At 38.6% G+C, this 18,116-nt stretch overlaps 1 protein-coding gene across 1 annotated transcript in view; it reads left to right on the plus strand.

Moving 5' to 3' along the window:
- The first annotated feature begins 4,818 nt into the window (after positions 1-4,818).
- Positions 4,819-18,116, plus strand: part of agps (alkylglycerone phosphate synthase) — a 34,487-nt gene continuing 21,189 nt past the window's right edge. The window contains exons 1-10 of the mRNA XM_055032084.1: positions 4,819-5,062; positions 10,553-10,642; positions 11,743-11,833; positions 11,939-12,059; positions 12,146-12,220; positions 12,919-12,990; positions 13,196-13,275; positions 14,868-14,948; positions 16,512-16,637; positions 17,198-17,306. Coding sequence (XP_054888059.1) covers positions 4,866-5,062; positions 10,553-10,642; positions 11,743-11,833; positions 11,939-12,059; positions 12,146-12,220; positions 12,919-12,990; positions 13,196-13,275; positions 14,868-14,948; positions 16,512-16,637; positions 17,198-17,306 — 1,042 coding nt within the window. The 5' untranslated portion in view covers positions 4,819-4,865. The remainder of the gene's footprint in view (positions 5,063-10,552; positions 10,643-11,742; positions 11,834-11,938; positions 12,060-12,145; positions 12,221-12,918; positions 12,991-13,195; positions 13,276-14,867; positions 14,949-16,511; positions 16,638-17,197; positions 17,307-18,116) is intronic.

Here is an 18,116-nt window from a genome sequence, read left to right on the forward strand (position 1 = left end):
CACTTAAACTGCCAGGCCGAGCAGAAAGAACATGAAACAGACAAGAGTCCAATAATGAGTCATAAGGGGCTGCAGAAACCCACAGCTCAGGTAGGAGGAATTTACATGGCAACTACTGGTTGTGCACTTCACAAATCCAATGAAGAGCTACAAGAAGAAAGTGGTTAAGGAAAGCCATAAAAAGACTGTATGAAATTTAAACATCTGATTAGATGTGACCAAAATTTTATGTTTTGGATATCAAAAATGCTAAATGTGGCCAAAGAGTAAAATCCCGAACACCCCACTCTCTTGGTGTGAGAGAGCATGACCAAAGCATGATGACGGCATCATGCTTTGGTGTTACTTTTCCTGAGCAGTGCCCAGGAAGCTGGTCAAATGCTGATGGGAAAATAAATTGAGCTAAAAACAAAACAATCTTGGTAGAAAACTTGCTGGAGGCAACAAAACTACATTGAAATGGAACTAAAATGGGATTATTTGTATTAAAATGAACAAGTCAAAGTACTTATTGTCCAATGTGTAAAACTGCTAAATAAATAGCCTACCCAAATCTTTGTTGCCAGATTTGCACTGAAAAGTGATTTTACAAAGTAATAATTTGGGGAGACTGGATACATAAGGGAAGGTTTTTTTAGATTTGCATTTGTAAAACATTTGGACATCATATTTTATTCTACCTCTACTACACTGTCGTCCTCCACTTTGTGTTGGTTTATCACATACAAATCAAGTAAAATACACTGAAATGTATTGTTCTAATTTGAGAAAATATGAAGAAGTTCAAGTGGCACTTAAGAATACTTTTTAAGTACCATATTTTCCATTTCACACGTTAAAATTATATTTTGCATTTGTAAATAAATTCATCCACCACTGTAGAAAAATATGTCAAACTTTTCACTTTGTGATGTTATCACTTTTCTTCTTGTTTTTCCCTTAGGCTATACCAAATAAAATTACTCGTCTTGCTTTAGTTATCTATCTCATGCTCCACATTCCAGAAACTATACGGATGTAAAAAAAAAAAATAATAATAATAATAATAATTAAACATACGAAAAAAAAAAACTGTTATTTGCATCCGAGTTTTTCTGACTCATCCGTGTAAGAAGTTAGATCGAAAGACACCCAAATAAACAACAGGCTTCTGAAACATGCCTGGGTAAAAAGAAGGACTTAGTCCTGGATTTAGCACTCATCTGTAAAAGAAAACAAACTTCTCACCAAAGTGCAGCTCGCTACGCGGCTGCGTGAAATTACCCTAAAAAAAAGCACCTCTCCTTCCCTTCTTCCCTCCTTCCCTCCTCTCCTCTCCTCTCCTCTCAGTCTGTGTGGTGCGCGCTCCTGAAGTCGCGTTCACGTTTGGCAGCTCCACGTCGACATTCTTCCAGCTGCATATAGTGAACTGCTCAGCACAGCACTGGGGGAAGAAAAGGTAAAAGCGGAGATAGTCACCTTAGGATCAGAGCGCTGCAAGTCCACACTCGGACATTTACCGCTCTGAAAAAGGGAGCTTTGCATGCAGTGAATCTGTAGCTATGGCTCAGCTCGTTCTCAGTTTTCTTAGCTTTTTTTTTTTTTTTTTTTTTTTTTCTTTTTTTTATGAGCTGGTCTAGACCACCTCGTGTTGGATTGCAGCTGGTTCATGACGTCTACCTATCTCAGGTACAGTATTGCTTGCAGAACTAACAAATTTACTGCATCACATACTTTGGGAATCATTGCCACGATTTCTGGTTGAGACATTCTGCTGTTTGCTCTATAATATCATTTTTGCATAACTGAAGTCTCTGCCAGCTGATAAGTCTCCTAACTATACTCAAACTGAAACAACTTGATACTCTTGACCTTCTTCAGCCCATTTTTCTTCCTCTGTCTATATTGTTTGGGGAATAGATCATTTTCAGTGGCTTTTCTTTAGTGTTGAAAGTTGGTGAAGTTCAACAGGTTGAGCTGTGGATACACAAGAATCCAATGATAATGAGAAAGACATAAGCAGACTCTTAAAATTTGAATCATACATGCCATTGTAGAGATTGTGCAGATGTTAAGTTTGCAACCACCCAGATGTTCAAGCCTGATGCACTTTATCAATGAGGGGTCTTGATGAAAACTGTGCAAACTAAAACTATATTTAGATAACTTATTTCTGTAAAAAGATCAAACCTGTCTGCCATCACTACATGTGTGTGTGTGTGTGTGTGTGTGTGTGTGTGTGTGTGTGTGTGTGTGTGTGTGTGTGTGTGTGTCTCCATAGGGTAGCCACATTACAGCTATGCTCCGCAGGCCCTGCTTCTCCAAGCCCTTCAGCTACATTTTGCTCCATATTTTTTCACAAATTACGCAGGACAGTGAACATGGCTGTTCAGCATTACTATGTTTTTTGCTTTTCTTTTTTTTAAATTTTACTTGCAGGTTGAAGGAGCACCTTGTAGCGAGGAGACTAAGGTTCCACACAAGGACAAACCTGTGAGGTGGCACTGCTGTGGCTTTCCAAATAAAGTTCTGTGATACACTCAGACTCTAACTGCCTGCAGTCAGTGCATTACAGAACTTTGTTTTGGGAGTGAATGCATCTGCAAACATTTGGATATTTTACTTTCCAGAATAACATGGTGTGTGTATTTGTTTCACATGTTGATTTATTAAAGTTTTCCTAATGTCTTATGTCTTTTTTGTGTTCCGAGTCTTATTTTTTATGGAGAGTTGGGGTGGTGCTGTGGTGTCTTTTTATGTGTGTTTCATCACTTAAAAACTATAAGCTTATGTTAAAGTATTACATAAAGGAGAGGGACGGTACCATATGGAAACCCTAATCACACTGCTCAGGTGACTGAAGGGAGGTGAGGCAGAAAGGTAAACAGTTCTGCCACATGTTTCAGAATGTAATGATTCTGAACTAAGTCAAACAAATGTAGCTTTATTGGGTTTGGTTAGGACTTTATTTCCATAATCTAGTGTCAGTTTCCATTTCCATTCCTGATAATTGTGTCCAGAAATATTATCTCTTTAAACTGAGTTAGTCTTGAGTAAAATACCTTAACATCTGCAAACTGGCTGTAATAGAAATTCCAGTCTCCACAGTCTGTGGAGCATTTTCAACCGGTAATAAGTGAGCAAGGCATGCTGGGAAATGGTCCCTTCCCAGAATGCCTTGCTGGGAAAATAGCACACTTTGTTTGCTATTTAAACAAAGTGTTAGTTTTACATCTGTGAGGAAACTGTTGCTTGGAAGAGGAAAAACTCTAAATTGTAACTCTTTTATTTGGCAGCTGCAGTAATTCCAGGCACAATTGAATTTCTGTTATGTATAGCATCTCTTTCCAAATTTCATGCATGTAAAAAATGCAATATCAAAGAATACATATCTACAAAGGGCTGGGAATTCATCTAAATAAGATAATACTTTACAGTGCTTTTAGATGTGATATATATATTGAAATGTATTGCTAAAAGATGACAATTCTGATGATTGTCTCTCTTTTTGCCTGCTCAAACCATATATTTTCATTAAAAAGTCTTAAAATAGTTAAATTAGTATTTACAATAAATTAAAAAATACTTCAAAAACAATTGGTCAAAATTACAGATGTGCACTTTTTTTTAAAGTGGCACACTTTAAAATCTATACATATTTACAAATACAGTTTTATGAGATAAATTAGACTCTCGTTGAAATTATAACTACAGTAAATCCAGCATTGCACAATTCAAAGCACTTTATTTACACTCAAAACAAAAGAGATATCAAAATAAATGAGATTTAAAACTGAAAAAATATATATATATATTTTCCTTCATGGAAAAGCTTAAGTAAAAAGTTATATTTTTGGTCCTGTTTAAAAGAAGACCAGTTCCAGTTGAGGTACTGGTCATGCATAGATAATAATCTGTCCTTTATATGGTTCATTTTGTCAAATTATTATATAACAATATATATCAAAATTATCTTTGCTTTGTTTCATTAAGAAAAGTAAAATATTAAATGCAGAAAGGCGATTTTAAAAATAACACTATTAATAAGATCAACATTTAGTGGCCTACTTTATATCATCCTTTATATCAGAAACTCAAAATGGACAGGCAAGTACAGCAAAACAAGAGTTTTACTTATCTGTGAATGTTGTTCATTGACCTAGCCCATTGAATAGCACAACTGTAGCCAAATACTTCAAGCCAAAGGAAAATTAAATGTTGCAGCAAGACATCTTCCAAGTGTCTTCAAATGGTCATTGTGTGATGATGTGGGGAGGATGGATCGGTCTTGCAACAAATTTGTAGAGGCCATTGTTGATGTATGGCAGTCTTGGGATTATCAAGACATGCTAACAGATCAATATTTGGGCAGTAAGGACAAAGCTTCACAGAAACATGTTCTGGATGAAACCATCAGTTATTGACAAGCACAGCTAATAATCCACATCATTTGCTGTTACCACTCCTCTTTAAATGTATTTCTGTCCATATAGCTGGAAAGCAGGAAAGAGACAAGTTGGAGTCAGGGATCTGATCCTTTTCCATTATGACTGATGGAAGAGTTTCTCCTCTCTTTTTGATCCTGTTTGACATCAATGAAGCTTCCTCTTCAACTCCTCTGGGATTTGGAGTAGATACTAATCAGTTCCTCCTAGTTGTAAAAGCAATGACATGTGGCCGTGGCTGTGCATAATAACTACTGTCTGAAAGAGTGTAAATCTGAAAATTTCTATTTTTTTAATGCAATTTAAATGCCTTGCCAATGTAAATGTGGCACGAAAGCGACATTTCCTGCATGATGTGAAGGCAGCACGCTTTCTCTGCGCTGACCTCTGACAGGCGAGCTCCGTGAGATCAGTTCCCTCCCTCCACAACACGGAAGCAGCATGGCGTCCAACATCAGCGGAGACGAATCCAGCAGGCATCAAACAGCTCGGCACAGACTAAGCGTTATCGCCGGGCATCTACAGAGACCCTCAGACCGAAATGCGGCCCTCCTAGCCGTGGACTGCAAAGCCCAGGGGAGCAAACCGAATGTCAACTCCAGTGACGGGGGCGAGGGGAGAACGGTGCCCAGGAGAAGGTACAAGGCTGTGATGGAGCGGTCCAGCTACTGTCCATCCTTCTTAGCTTTAGTTAAATTAACATGCTACGTAAGACCTGAATGCGCATCGCGTATCCACAGACTGCTACACTCTTCCTTTCTGGACTTAAATAAAGCAGACGAATATTGATAAAGCGGATATAGGTTAGCTTGACAGGCTAGGCTAACGCGTCTCTGCCACAGAGAAGCCATTCATTTGCTAGTGAGTGGGTGCGGCTTGGAGTTTGGTGTAAACTCTCCATGAGCTTATTATATGGTTTAATTTGTCATGCGAGACTCCCTCGGAGTCAGCAAAGTTGTCCAAGCCTGTGGTAAATGTTGACATAACGTCTTTTTTCGTGTCGAGCTCCCGAGATAGCAAACATTACGAAACTAGAAGGGGGAGTGCCACTTAAACAGCCCCGACTGGTCTCTCATTGAACGGTTACTTTAGTAAACGTTCTTATCTTGTCTTACATATTCAAATAATTTAGGACTAGATACGGGATTTGTTTTGTGTTAAGTTATCGGGTACTTTATAAATGTTTGTTGTAAAAATATATCAGCAATAATTATGTAGAAAACATATCGCTCAGATGAATGTCAAAAACTTTTGTCCTCTCCAATGATCTGATTGGCCAGGGCTGGTGGTGGCCTGACTTTCCACCTATTATCAGCTGAGTTTCTGCTGAGGAAATGCCTCCACTATGTGCTGACATCTAGCGTTAGTTTGGGATAATGATTGTGACTCCAAAATGTCATACATTGGCCTTGGTAGAGTACCGTCATCATGTTGTGACCCACATGAAACTGAGAATTTTTACAATATTGTGTCTTCATCCCCATCTGTTTTTACACTGCGATAGCTTGACCGTAACAGAATTTGATTAAATATTTGTTCATTAGTGCTGATAGGTTTCTTTAAAAACAAGATTTTATTAAGCCTTGACATTGTGTCAAGCTTTAGTGAGGCATTTAAGTTATTATCGGGATGGAATAGTGATACGTTTTTAGTTTATTTCAAATTTTAGTCAAATTTCAAATATCTATACCCGTACTTTGTTGATGCAGTTTCTGCATGAATATATGTCAGCATTATTGCAGACACTGCTCCAATCTGTCTATCCACTCCCCACTCCATATGCACATGCCTTACTATTATTTGCATAAGTATTAGGAAGTTGCAGAGAAACCACTTTCAAAGTCACCAACAAGGTTCCAAACATCTGGCTTGATGTGGCCAGATGTTTGATCTGTCTTTGTGGAAGCTTTGGTAGAGCTAATATAAATCGATGTGTTTCTTGGCTCTAACATCATTTTTGAGCTTAGTTCTCAAAAATTTTGATTTTGGGACTGTTCTTCAGGCTTAACGTTAACTTCTTTTATATCCCAGACTTATTGGGTCTTATTGGATCTTATTTTATCATCTATGTAACTGAAAAATTGTGACTTGTGATTTTATATAATTGGTGAATTACTTAATTGGCCGCCAGAGAAAATGTTTTGCGATCAAACGAGAAAGAAAGATTGGGCTGTTTTGGTGAGGCTTTCAAATATAAGAACAATGGTAAAGAATAGTGGTGACAGCATCATGCTAAGGGCCTGTTTCAGTGGTGCACAAAATGGGTGGGATTGATTTATTCAATTGGTGTGTTTTTCTGAACATTAGAACACTGCTGTTCTAACTGGTGCCAAACAGTACCTGTTTGGGATCTTCTGTTAATTCTGAGATCAAATAAAAATGCTGGACATAAAAATAAAATTGCCTTACAGAGCAAAATTCTAAACTTTTGGTGGACTACCTCCATATTCATGTTTCAGTGGTGGACAAAATGGGTGGGATTGATTTATGAATCAACAAGTAGGAGGCGGTTTAAAGATTGGGTGTTTCAACATCACAATGACCCCAAACACATCCAAACTTGTTTCGGAACTGTTTTGAAAGTCTATGAACAATGTTTCTAGACTTTCAAAAATAAATAAATTGAACAAGCTTTATTCTTAATGAAATAAAGCGTGAGAAAATATCTATACCCGTACTTTGTTATGGCAGGAGCTTGTTGATGGTTACACACAGGGTGTAGTTTCTCTGCAATGTGCTAAAGGACATTTAAGCAAACATCAAATTCATTGTGGCGGTTATAAATTTGAGCTCTGTGTATAATTTTGACAAGCACTGAAACAGATTAAATTTAAAATCCATTCCAAATTTTCACCCAAATTCAACTTGCATCCATCCATCCATCCATTGTGTTTCGCTTATATTATCCGGGGTCGGGTCGCGGGGTAGCAGCTTAAGAAAGGGGGCTCAGATTTTCCTCTCCCCAGCCACTTGTTCCAGCTCCTGCGGGGTATCCCAAGGCGTTCCTAGGCCAGCCGAGAGACATAATCCCGCCAGCATGTCCTGGGTCTTCCCCAGGCCTCCTCCCGGTGGGACATGCCCGAAACACCTCACCAGGGAGGCGTCCAGGAGGAATCCTGACCAGATGCCCGAGCCACCTCAACTGGCTCCTCTCGATGTGGATGACCAAGCTTCTCACCCTATCTCTAAGAAAGAGCCCTTAATAAGAATCAACTTTTTGATTCTTATTAAAAATGTTTGTTGTGTAACTTTGGCATAAACATAAATGATGCTTCATATGCGTAACTAATGATGAGTGGTTGGAGCCGTCGCTATTACGGTGTGTTCAGGTCCACGAAGCAGGTCTTGGATACAATCTTTCCTCTTTGGCTTTTGCTTAATTTTGCATAACCAAATACCTCTCTGTGATCGTAAAATATGTTTTGAGCTCTATCCTTACTCAGACTGTTCGTGCATTACTTCTTAGATGCTTTCAAGTTAAAACAATCCTGAATTGCACGGTGAGCTTGCTCTTTGAGTGCATGCTTCAGGCACTGCAACTTCCACTGATGCAGTGTTAATGGGATACTTCCTTTGCCAAAGTCCAAAGCTGAAGGCAGACATAGGAGGGAGTTTAAGAACGACAGCTTGCTTGAACTGAACTATGTTACAGTAAACCTGGTAGATAGAGGGTAGTTTGATTTTGATGCAGCCTAGACTTAAAGTGCAAAAGAAAGCACTGAGAAATATCTCGGAAAGGATCCTTCTGCCAGATGCTCATGCTGAGCCCCATTTGTTAACTTTCCTTCATGTTGTATCTAATGATTAATTACTCTTCTTTTTTTTGTCTTTAGTAGCACACCTGGCATCCGTTTTTTTTTTTTTTACAGCTAGAAACAACAAACTGTAGTGAGGGATGGGGTGCATAAACTTCAAGAAGAAAACTTGAGTTCACATCTCAAGTTCCAGAACCATGTGACATAAACTTGCTTATTGGTTACTACACAGCTATAACCCAGCATTTTGGCAGAGGCACACAAATACAGCTTTCAGAGCTCAGAGGTTTTTTGGCTTCATTAGCTTGGACAGAATTGTCAGTTAACTTTATGTTTGCATTTTATAATTGGAAACACATGCAAAGTAGGAAAATACATCAAACAGTAGCTGAGCTATTAAGAAATACAGCAATCATTCAGGCATGGTTCAGAATAAACCATTTTCCCTTGACTGGCATTGATTGGTCAAAAGCCGAAAAATCCCCATTTCCCCTAGTCGCTAGATACTGAGACGTTATTTTTGGTCCACATGCATTAACCAACAGCATGGATTTTTAAGTTCAGTTTCATTTGTATTAACATTTTGAGCAACATTCTACACATGAACTTCACATTTCTACAGCTAGTTAATCTTAGCCTTGTCTTATTGTCTTATGATGGCGTCAGCTTGTTTTGACTGCAGAAATCTGTTTTTTTTTTCATAAACCAAATTGTCTATTAGATGACTTGTGCTAACATAATCTGTCAGAAATGTGAACCAACGTTTCTCCAGACAAAGTTTACTCGTTAAATAGTAAAAATAGTAAAATAAAAATAAACAACCATTTCTTCTGCCATCTTTTCATACAGTATGAGGGTAACTTCATAAAAACTCTGCAGGGCACATAGTTACACAGCTACACTGTTGCTGATTTTTGGACTTCTGTAAACTGACTTAATAATGGCCTTGAATCGCTTGAAGGTCCCGCTAAATTTCCCTCTGCTTCAGTATTAGCAAACAGGTACATGAACAAGATAAGCAGTGACAAATAATCTCCCTCTCATAAGTTTTCACTCCTTTTTCTGTCACTTTTGCTAAAATCATAAGGATCATAGTTGATATTTAAGTATGCTTTATGTTCCAGTGCTTTCTGGGATTTAAGGTTAGTTTTAAGAGGTTTATGTTTAATCTGGTGGCCCAGGTAAACTCGTGAGCTGTGGACCTTGAGCTTGACTTGTCTGCAATGAAGCATCACCTTCACATGGAAAAGAATTGATGTTTACCTCAAAAGATAAACATCTGTCTTGACCCTTCATGGTTCCTTTTTATACTTTGAAGAATGTAGAGTAAGAAGAACTTTTTGTTTGGACTTAAAACACAAAGACCTCTACCACGATAATGGTTTTGATTATTGCATTGTAACTATATCTGGTCAATTATTTCAGATATCTGCTCAGCTACTCAGTCTGAAGTTTTCTGCTTCACAGAAATGGCACTTGCAGTTTCAAAACTGATTTACCATGATAACAGTAATTTATGGCACTCCACATTGGCTGTTTTATTTGTTTTTTTGCCACCATTTAAGTGTTTTTGAACAGCTGGATCTCTTTTTATCATCATGGTTGAACTGTTGCAGCCTTATTTCAGCCATCTGAGTGTCAGTGCTCATGTTGAGGAGAGGCAGTTTTGTGTTACTCTTTGCTCTGAGGGACTGTAGAAAGTTTTGATTCGTCAGTAGTGTGTAGAGTCATCATTTTCTCCGTAGAAACAGCATAACGAAAGATTTGAGCAATTATGAAAGCGTAACTTTGCATAACCTCAGTGCCAGGACCAACTCATCGCAACTTACAATTCAGACAGCTCTTTCTGTAGATGGATATTCTGTTTTGATGCGTTTCCTTGGTATTGTGCTTTTATAAAGCAGTGTGTAAAATATTTTTGGTTTGATAGGCACCCAGAGGATATAAAATGTTTGCCTGCGTGCCAGATGCAGCCTCCTTCACTAATAAAATGGCTCCTAGTCGGCCTGTTTTTAGATGAATGGAGAAGGCTTCACCAAATTTCCAAGACTGTAATATTTTCTTAGTTCGACACACAGAATTAGGGTCTTTCTGTTGTCAAAATAGAGATTCAGAGCATAAACAGAGTTATTTATCCTTTTTGTTTAGAAGGGAAGAAGCTTGACAGAAATGTGTGGACCCATTACTTATTTAAAAGATTGAATATTAAACAATAATATGCAAATGTTTTGACAGGTTAAGGTACCTGAAAATAAAAGTCACGTGTTTTTTTTTTTTTTTTTTTTTTAAATACAATCTGCTCTGATACTTCTAGACCAAGCTAAAGAGGACGAGTGGCTTTACAACCTTGTGCCAATATTTATTTTTCCACAGGCAGGAGATTATGAAATGGAACGGCTGGGGATACAGCGACTCCAGATTCCTCTTCAACAAAAAAGGCCAAGCAGAATTTACTGGGAAAAGGTAAAATGGAAAACAAAGTCCATTTTGATCATTCTTATCAGTTTGTGACTCAGAGAGAGCCATGTTTGCTGACTTTATTCAAAAATTGTTTTAAGCTTCCTTTTGTCTGTGTGTGACTTAAAGCTGAAGCTATGCAGTGATCTCTTTCACAGTCCCAGCTTTGAACTCAGCTTGTGAAATTAATCAAGTTCCTCCTTCTCTCACAACAGCGTGGTGCTTCTGCCACCTAGTGGTTGGCATTTAAATGGCTCATTGTCATTTGAGAAGGTCATCAGTTGTGATTTTTCAGCCTACCCAAACTGTTGCTCATTAACAGGAGCGACCTGTCTCCCTGTTTAGTTACTGATCATTTGGTATTGGGTGAAAATATTTAATTTACTGGTACAGAAGGAACAAAGTACCAGTTTAACTGGATGGAAGTGGACAGAAATGAACCCTTTTTATCCTAAATGTTTAGAGTAGAAAATAATAACGTATTCAAAAATCTACGTGCCTTCCGCAATGTTGGCAGAAGTTGATCTGCTTCTTTTTTTTTTGGTCAACATGGACATCTTTTGTTTTTTCCAGGCAGAAACGGAACACAGAAGTATAATTACATACACAACATGTACCTTCATTATTATCTAAACAGGATGTTGCATTTCTCCTTTCTTGATGTCGAAGCACGTCCACCTCTTCTCCTGTCCACCTATCTATGACCTGTTGCAAAAATATTTACACAGCCTGCATATTTAGGGTCTTTATTTTACTGGAAGGTGAACCTCTTTCCCAAGTCTTAAGTCTTTCCAACCTCAACATTAAGATCTGGTTTTCTGCACCTCTGTGTTTGCCGTGACAGAAGGTTTATCAGGATGAAATCTGTTCCTCGGCGTCTTGGACTCTGCTGCAGCCTGATGGGCTGGCCCAGTCTTTGCCAGCAGCTCAATTATGCAAGGAACAGTGAAGGTGATCAGAGGAGCAGGACTGTCACTGCTGTTCTGCCTGTCTAACCTCTCTGGACTCTGTACTCTTTAATTAGTCACTGACTTTCCCCCTCAACTGAGCCGTGAATGCGCAGTGTTCTGGTGAGTTTATACTCGCACTGTTTTTTTCTAATTCAGGTATAGACTGAGTGGGATGATCATCCCTGGCCTGAAAGACTGGATGGAAGGCACGTTTGGAGCCAATTTGCAGCATAAAACGCAAGCAACAGTGAGTCCAATTCTTTTTTTTTTTTTTTTTCCCATTCTTTCCATTGTGTCTCCCTTGAATCGAAGCACACAACAGCTGAAACCACAATGTTTTCATTTGTTTCAGCCTGTTCTGAATACCAGTGCTGTGCAGCCTCCTACACTAAATGAGGCCTTTGTGGAGGAACTGAAGTCCACAGGTATTCCCTTCTCTCATGAAGCAGAAGATCGGGTTTTTCGAGCCCACGGTAAGAAAATTCACTTTACCATCAAAATTTTTGGTGTGAAAAAGTTTTATTCATAAACATCACACTTTTTTTTTTTTTTGCTGCAGGCCACTGCCTACATGAGATCTTTGCCCTGAGAGAGGGGAAAATCGGCCGTGTTCCAGATATGGTTGTGTGGCCAAGTAAGTAACCCAGCATTATGGGTGGGAGGTTGTTTTTCCCTCCACCCACCAAGCACAACTGATCCTCCTGCTGGCTTTGGTGATTTGAAGGGTTAATCTCTGCAGAGGCAGGAATATTAATATGTATGAGTGGAGGCTTAATAGGAAGCGTCAGGGGGAGGACGGTTGTCATCCAATCCTCCACAGTCTGGCCCTCCACGCTACAATCATGAATTATGTTTCTCAGATTGGTTTTCTCTTGTTATGGCTGGCACTATTTTATCATGCAAATGAGTGTTGACTGATGGCTGGAATTTGATTAGCAACCTCCCAAATGGGCAGCAAATCACCAAGAAACTGCACCCAAACTGAGATGGAAAATGGTGTGGAATATTCACTCTCCAGCCCTTTGCAGCATGCGAAGTTATACAATTCAAAGACTTGATCTATGATTTTTATTCAAGGTTTCTCCTTACATGGGGCAGCGTATTCAGTCAAGAAAATGATAGGAAGGGAAGCATTTCTCATCACCTTTTGAAGCACTCGAGGGCAGTCGAGCACAGCCATTAAAAAATAGCCAATGTGACTGTTGGTTGCTTGATATAATGATTCAGGGAATATTGAGTAAATCTGTATATTATGGCGTAGTTGCTTTGCATGATGGTTATGTTTCTGTTGTTTCAACTGGTGTTTTTAAATAATGGCTACTTTTCTTTCAGATTGTCATAATGATGTAGTGAAAATTGTGGAGCTGGCTTGCAAACATAATGTTTGTTTGATACCTTATGGAGGTAAGTCATAGACTCAAAAGTCTCCATCCATGTTGTAAGTTTTTGCATTAGTTTATGCTTCTGAAATGTGTTTCAAAGGCTTTTTCATTTATTTACCTCTCAAGTTGGAAACAAAACTAATTATTTGGGACTATCGATTAATATTGCGTTGATAGAAAGTGCACTTATTTATGTGTGTTTTTAAAGTGTTGTTTCTCTCTCTCAGGAGGGACTAGTGTATCTAGTGCCCTAGAGTGCCCACCGGAGGAAACTCGATCGATTGCCTCTCTGGATACATCACAGATGGTGTGTGAATACTAGCCTATGTATATGAAATAAAACACACCACATATTGTCAGAACTATTTAAGTACTGGTAAATTGACATTTTAAATCTCAGATAAATTTGGCTAAGCAGTTTTGTACAAGTTTTTTCAGTTTGTCAATGAGAGTTGGTTAATTAGGAAATAATACTCAAATAAATGGCTTCAATAAAATGCAACGGCAAGCTATTTCAGCTGTCACATATTCATTCACATTCTTTTCTAAGGAAGTTTTTTGGGCATCATGCATAGAAAGAAACATTTTTCTTTGTGAGTATTTTACTTAAAAGGATTGAAAGTTATACATGCACCATTTGCTGAAGAGAAATGTACAAATATTGCTTTTTAAAAGTAGACATTCGCATTGAATTGTTGTAGATTTTGAGATGTTGTAACCACAGACGTTCAGCCTTTTATAGGAACACTTATTGAGAGCTGTTTTGCAAAACAAATAACAATCCAAAGTGTGGCACTAGAGATTCTGTGAGAAGCTCAGAGGCTTGTTGGAGAACAAACCTCTCAGTGAACTAAGATAATAAAATCATGCAAACAGCCAAGAACAGTGGTGAGACAAAAGCCAGTATTGTCTTTTCTTCTTTAAAGTTTTCCACAAACCATGTGCAAGAAACACCCAACATGTTTAAGAAGGTGCTCTGGTCAGATTAGATAAAAATATATTCCTAATACAAAACACAGTGTGTGGAAGGAAACTTAACAGTACAAATGAACATAGCCCTCTGAAACTTGGTGGTGTCAGTATCATACTGTGAGGATCCTTTTCTTCAGCAGAGATGTAGAAGTTCAATGGAACTAATTAAGCTAGAGCTTTTTGCAAAAATGGGAAAAAATAGCTTCTGGATTTGCAAGTCTGGTTCAGACATATCAGAACAAACTTGCCAGCCTAACTGCAGTGAAAGGTTGCCGGTCAAAATACCATCTTGGGCATGAACACGAATGAAAACCACATTTCTCAAATATAGGTCTTTTTAAATGATCCAGAAGAAGTCACTGTAGCCATGATAATGCTTTATATTTCACTATGTAAAAGCGAACTGCAGCCCTTTGATCCAGTGGTGATATACAAGCTGTTAGGATGCTGTTAGAGTTGTTTGGTTCCATAGACAGCAGTGATCAGTGTTGGGTGTCAGGGGCCAGAGGTAAAGCGGCAACCATGAAATCACATGAAAGTAGCGAAGTGATAGGAGCATAAAGTTTATTACCTCTGAGGAGTGATTGATGGCAGAAATGACATGACTTCCTGCAAGTATGGCTGAGCTGCATACCCAGGGGACTGAACAAGAGGCTTGTATTTGAATTCAAATGCTAACTTCAATTAAGAGAACTGTTATCTCCATCCTGTAGCACATCTGCATGCTGTTACCCTCAAATACCAATGGAGAAAATATGAGCGTCGTTTAAAGAATGGTGTTAGCCAACTCGTTCTAAAAGAGTTGACCAGCAACACTTTTGATTACAGCCATTTAAATGACACAAAACCATTTATATTTGTTTCTCAAAGTTGAAGCATTTGTTTAAAATTTTTTAACTTCCTCAATAATTTTCTTGTTTCTTCCAGAACCGTATTTTGTGGATTGACGAGAAAAATTTAACTGCCCACGTGGAGTCTGGGATTGTTGGTCAGGATCTGGAGAGACTGGTAAATGCAGCTTATCCATCTGTAAATATTCTCACAAAGAGCTAAGACAGGCTATGAACAACACCAGTGCCCTAGCTGTGTGTCCTTTTTGATGCTGCTGGTTCTTGCCTGCTGACCTTGGCTCTCTTTGCTCAGTAGATTTCCTGGGATTTAGGAAGGTAGCAGAGAACAGAGTGCTGAAGGAGGGAGATTAGTGAGTGAGACGGTGGTCGTGAGCAGATGGCACCATCAAGCTAATTCAGAAAAATGGAGCAGGAGCAGGCGTTTGATGTAGAGGAATGCGTGAGCAGCATCTAAAGCAGACGCCACCTCTGCATTTAGACTGAACTGAGGTGATGGAGCAGATGGGTCTGAAATATAAACTGCTTTCCAGAGGGTGACTGTGATAAAACAAAACCTGACTTTACTTTGGTGCTTCTGGGGAGTATTGTTCTTATTGTTAAAGGTCTTTGTCCTCATTACCGTTTACAATCATGGCTTAGATATTCTCCTAATGACCTAAACAATATCTTGAGGGACCATTCATGAATGCCGTCAGTGGTTGTAAGGTTTGTTTTTCACAAATCAAATGCATTATAAAATTGCACATAATGTTTTACATTGCATTGACATAATAATGCGTCAAAAAAGGGACATTGATATAGATCTGGGTCCTGACCTATGCCTTTTTACATGATCATTATGGGAGTCCCAGCTGAAACGGTCATCATGTTTTATTACATTCAAAGCACAATTTCATCTTTTGGAAGCAGAACAGTTTTCTGTAGTTGTTGTCTTTAAAAGCAATCAAATATTCTAATTTAGACATACTTATCCCTGAGGGACAACAACATAGTGATGTTCAGACACGCACCAAGTTTTTGTCTCTCGAAGTGATTTTATTGAAAGCTTACAATGTATTTTTATGTATTCTTTTGATTTATTTTTTTGTTTTACACATCAGCTGTATTCATTCGTCAAAAATATCTTCAGAAGCATAAAGGTGTTCAGTTCAAAATACCTGCAACTGTCAAGAAAGAGCCATGGTGGTGCACCCATAGTACCTTTGGTGAATGAGTAAAGTGAGATGCAATCACCAAAGTAGTATAGACCAGGCAATGCTGATGAAATAATGTTTCATTCTATCGCGCTTTATCGGTAGTGTTTTTAAATGTTTACGTACCATTGATTTATTTATTTATTTTTAATTATTGAGGCTGCACATGTTTTGCTGTAGGTTTATAAGAAAGTCCAGTCCAGTTTAAAGCCTTTGTTTTACATGTTATATTAGTGCTGCATGAAGACTCTTATTGTTTGCTTTTTTTATTCCTCTTGGCTGACGTGAAGTTGCTGTAAATATCTACGGCGCTATAAAGCCTAAGTTTATACATTGCTGTTTAACTATAAATGCAGCTGCAAAGCAGTAATTATATTTTCCCCATCTGCTTGCTCTTTTTTTTTTTTGTTTGTCATTAAAACATTCTTGTGGCTTTACAGCATCAAATGTTTCCAAGAATTTTTGCTGTTTTTATTTTATTTTTTTAAATACCACAACAGACACATGCTCTTTCACTTTTATCGCAGCTTAATGAGAGCGGCTACTGTACGGGGCACGAGCCCGACTCCATGGAGTTCAGCTCCCTGGGGGGATGGGTTGCCACGAGAGCATCGGGCATGAAGAAGAACATCTATGGCAACATTGAAGATCTGGTGAGTCACCTCCCTTCCCTTTTGCCTTGCTTGTGTTCCCTCGTTGCGTGGTGTGGATCAAACACGCAGTTTGATCCACACCACGCAATGAGGGAACACAAGTTACTGCGCAGTAATTAGAGAGAAGATAACTGGCAGCAGGGTTTTTGGCTCAGCCTTCACTTCTAAACTTATGTTTTGCAGTAGTTCTACTATAAGTTATGAAAAATACACAGTCTGGGAAAGCGATATTTATGGGAAAGATAGCTCCTTCATACTTTTTTATTTAACTTCCCTCCAGTTCTTTTTTTTTCCTCCTTCCCTTTAATCCTTGTATCCTACTTCTGTTTCCTTCCCTTTGTCCTGCCTCCAATTTTTCCCTTCCCCTCATTCTTTTGTTTCTTTCTTGTTTCTTTTTTCCCTGTTTGTAGTTTTTCCACATTCCCTGTTCCAATCTTTCCCACTAAGTGAATGGCCATTATTTCATGCTTAAATTTTCTATTTTCTGTTTGAAAACAAAGAAAGAGATCAGAAAGCTCTGCAAAAGTATTTGATTGTGTTGATGTCCTCTGATTGAATAGGTCATCCATATTAAGATGGTTACTCCTCGAGGTGTGATTGAAAAGAGTTGCCAGGGACCACGGATGTCCACGGGTCCAGACATTCACCACTTCATCTTGGGCTCTGAAGGTTTGCTAACTGTCTCGCGTGTTCTCTCTACACATTAACTTGTGCGTATCTGTGAGGACTTTGAGATAAAACAATAACATCAGGAAAGTTCTCAGGTGTAGCATTTTTTTTTCTTTTTACACATTAACGAGCTTGGGTGTAAACTCATCTGAAGTGGTATATGTAAGAAAACAAGTGGGGGGGTTGTAAGCGCTGCTGCACTCCATCTGCAGTGCCCTGTCCTTGTGAATGCCCACAGAGAATAGTGCCATATGCCAAGTTTCCCTACATAATGAGGGGGTTCAGAGAGGCTTGGCATTGTTATGTTAAACAGCTGTGAATACCAACTTTATATTGGCTGTGCAAAGCTCAACAATCTGCTGCCTGGTTTGGCTGCGGATTGCTGCATAAGTCTCAATTTGTGCTGATTGGATGTGCATAGCAGTCTGTAGGATCGAAATCACAGAAATGTAATTTAACACGGTGCATTAGTTTAATACACAAGTAAATCAGCTCTGCTCTTGCTACAATGATATAGCGGTGATACAGATAGACTTGTTTCTTTACACATTTGAATAGCCAGGGTTGTTGTTTTTCCTCTTTTTTTTTGCCAGCTTTACTTTCTGTTTCCTGAAAGTAAAGCTGTTTCTTTACTTTCTGATTGTGTGATGCCAACTCCTCCTGCTTTATATGGGCACACACACACGCATATTAAGGCTGGCAAGGCTGCTTAGTCTTACAATTTTGCAGCCTATTTATTGCTTTGATATTTAAACCAAATAATTTCTGGGTATGTGAAATGGGCTACTTATGGCCCTTTTACAATGAGAG

Source organism: Poeciliopsis prolifica, unplaced genomic scaffold (assembly GCF_027474105.1).
Source record: "Poeciliopsis prolifica strain line A6 unplaced genomic scaffold, Auburn_PproV2 SCAFFOLD007, whole genome shotgun sequence".
Classification (NCBI taxonomy): domain Eukaryota; kingdom Metazoa; phylum Chordata; class Actinopteri; order Cyprinodontiformes; family Poeciliidae; genus Poeciliopsis; species Poeciliopsis prolifica.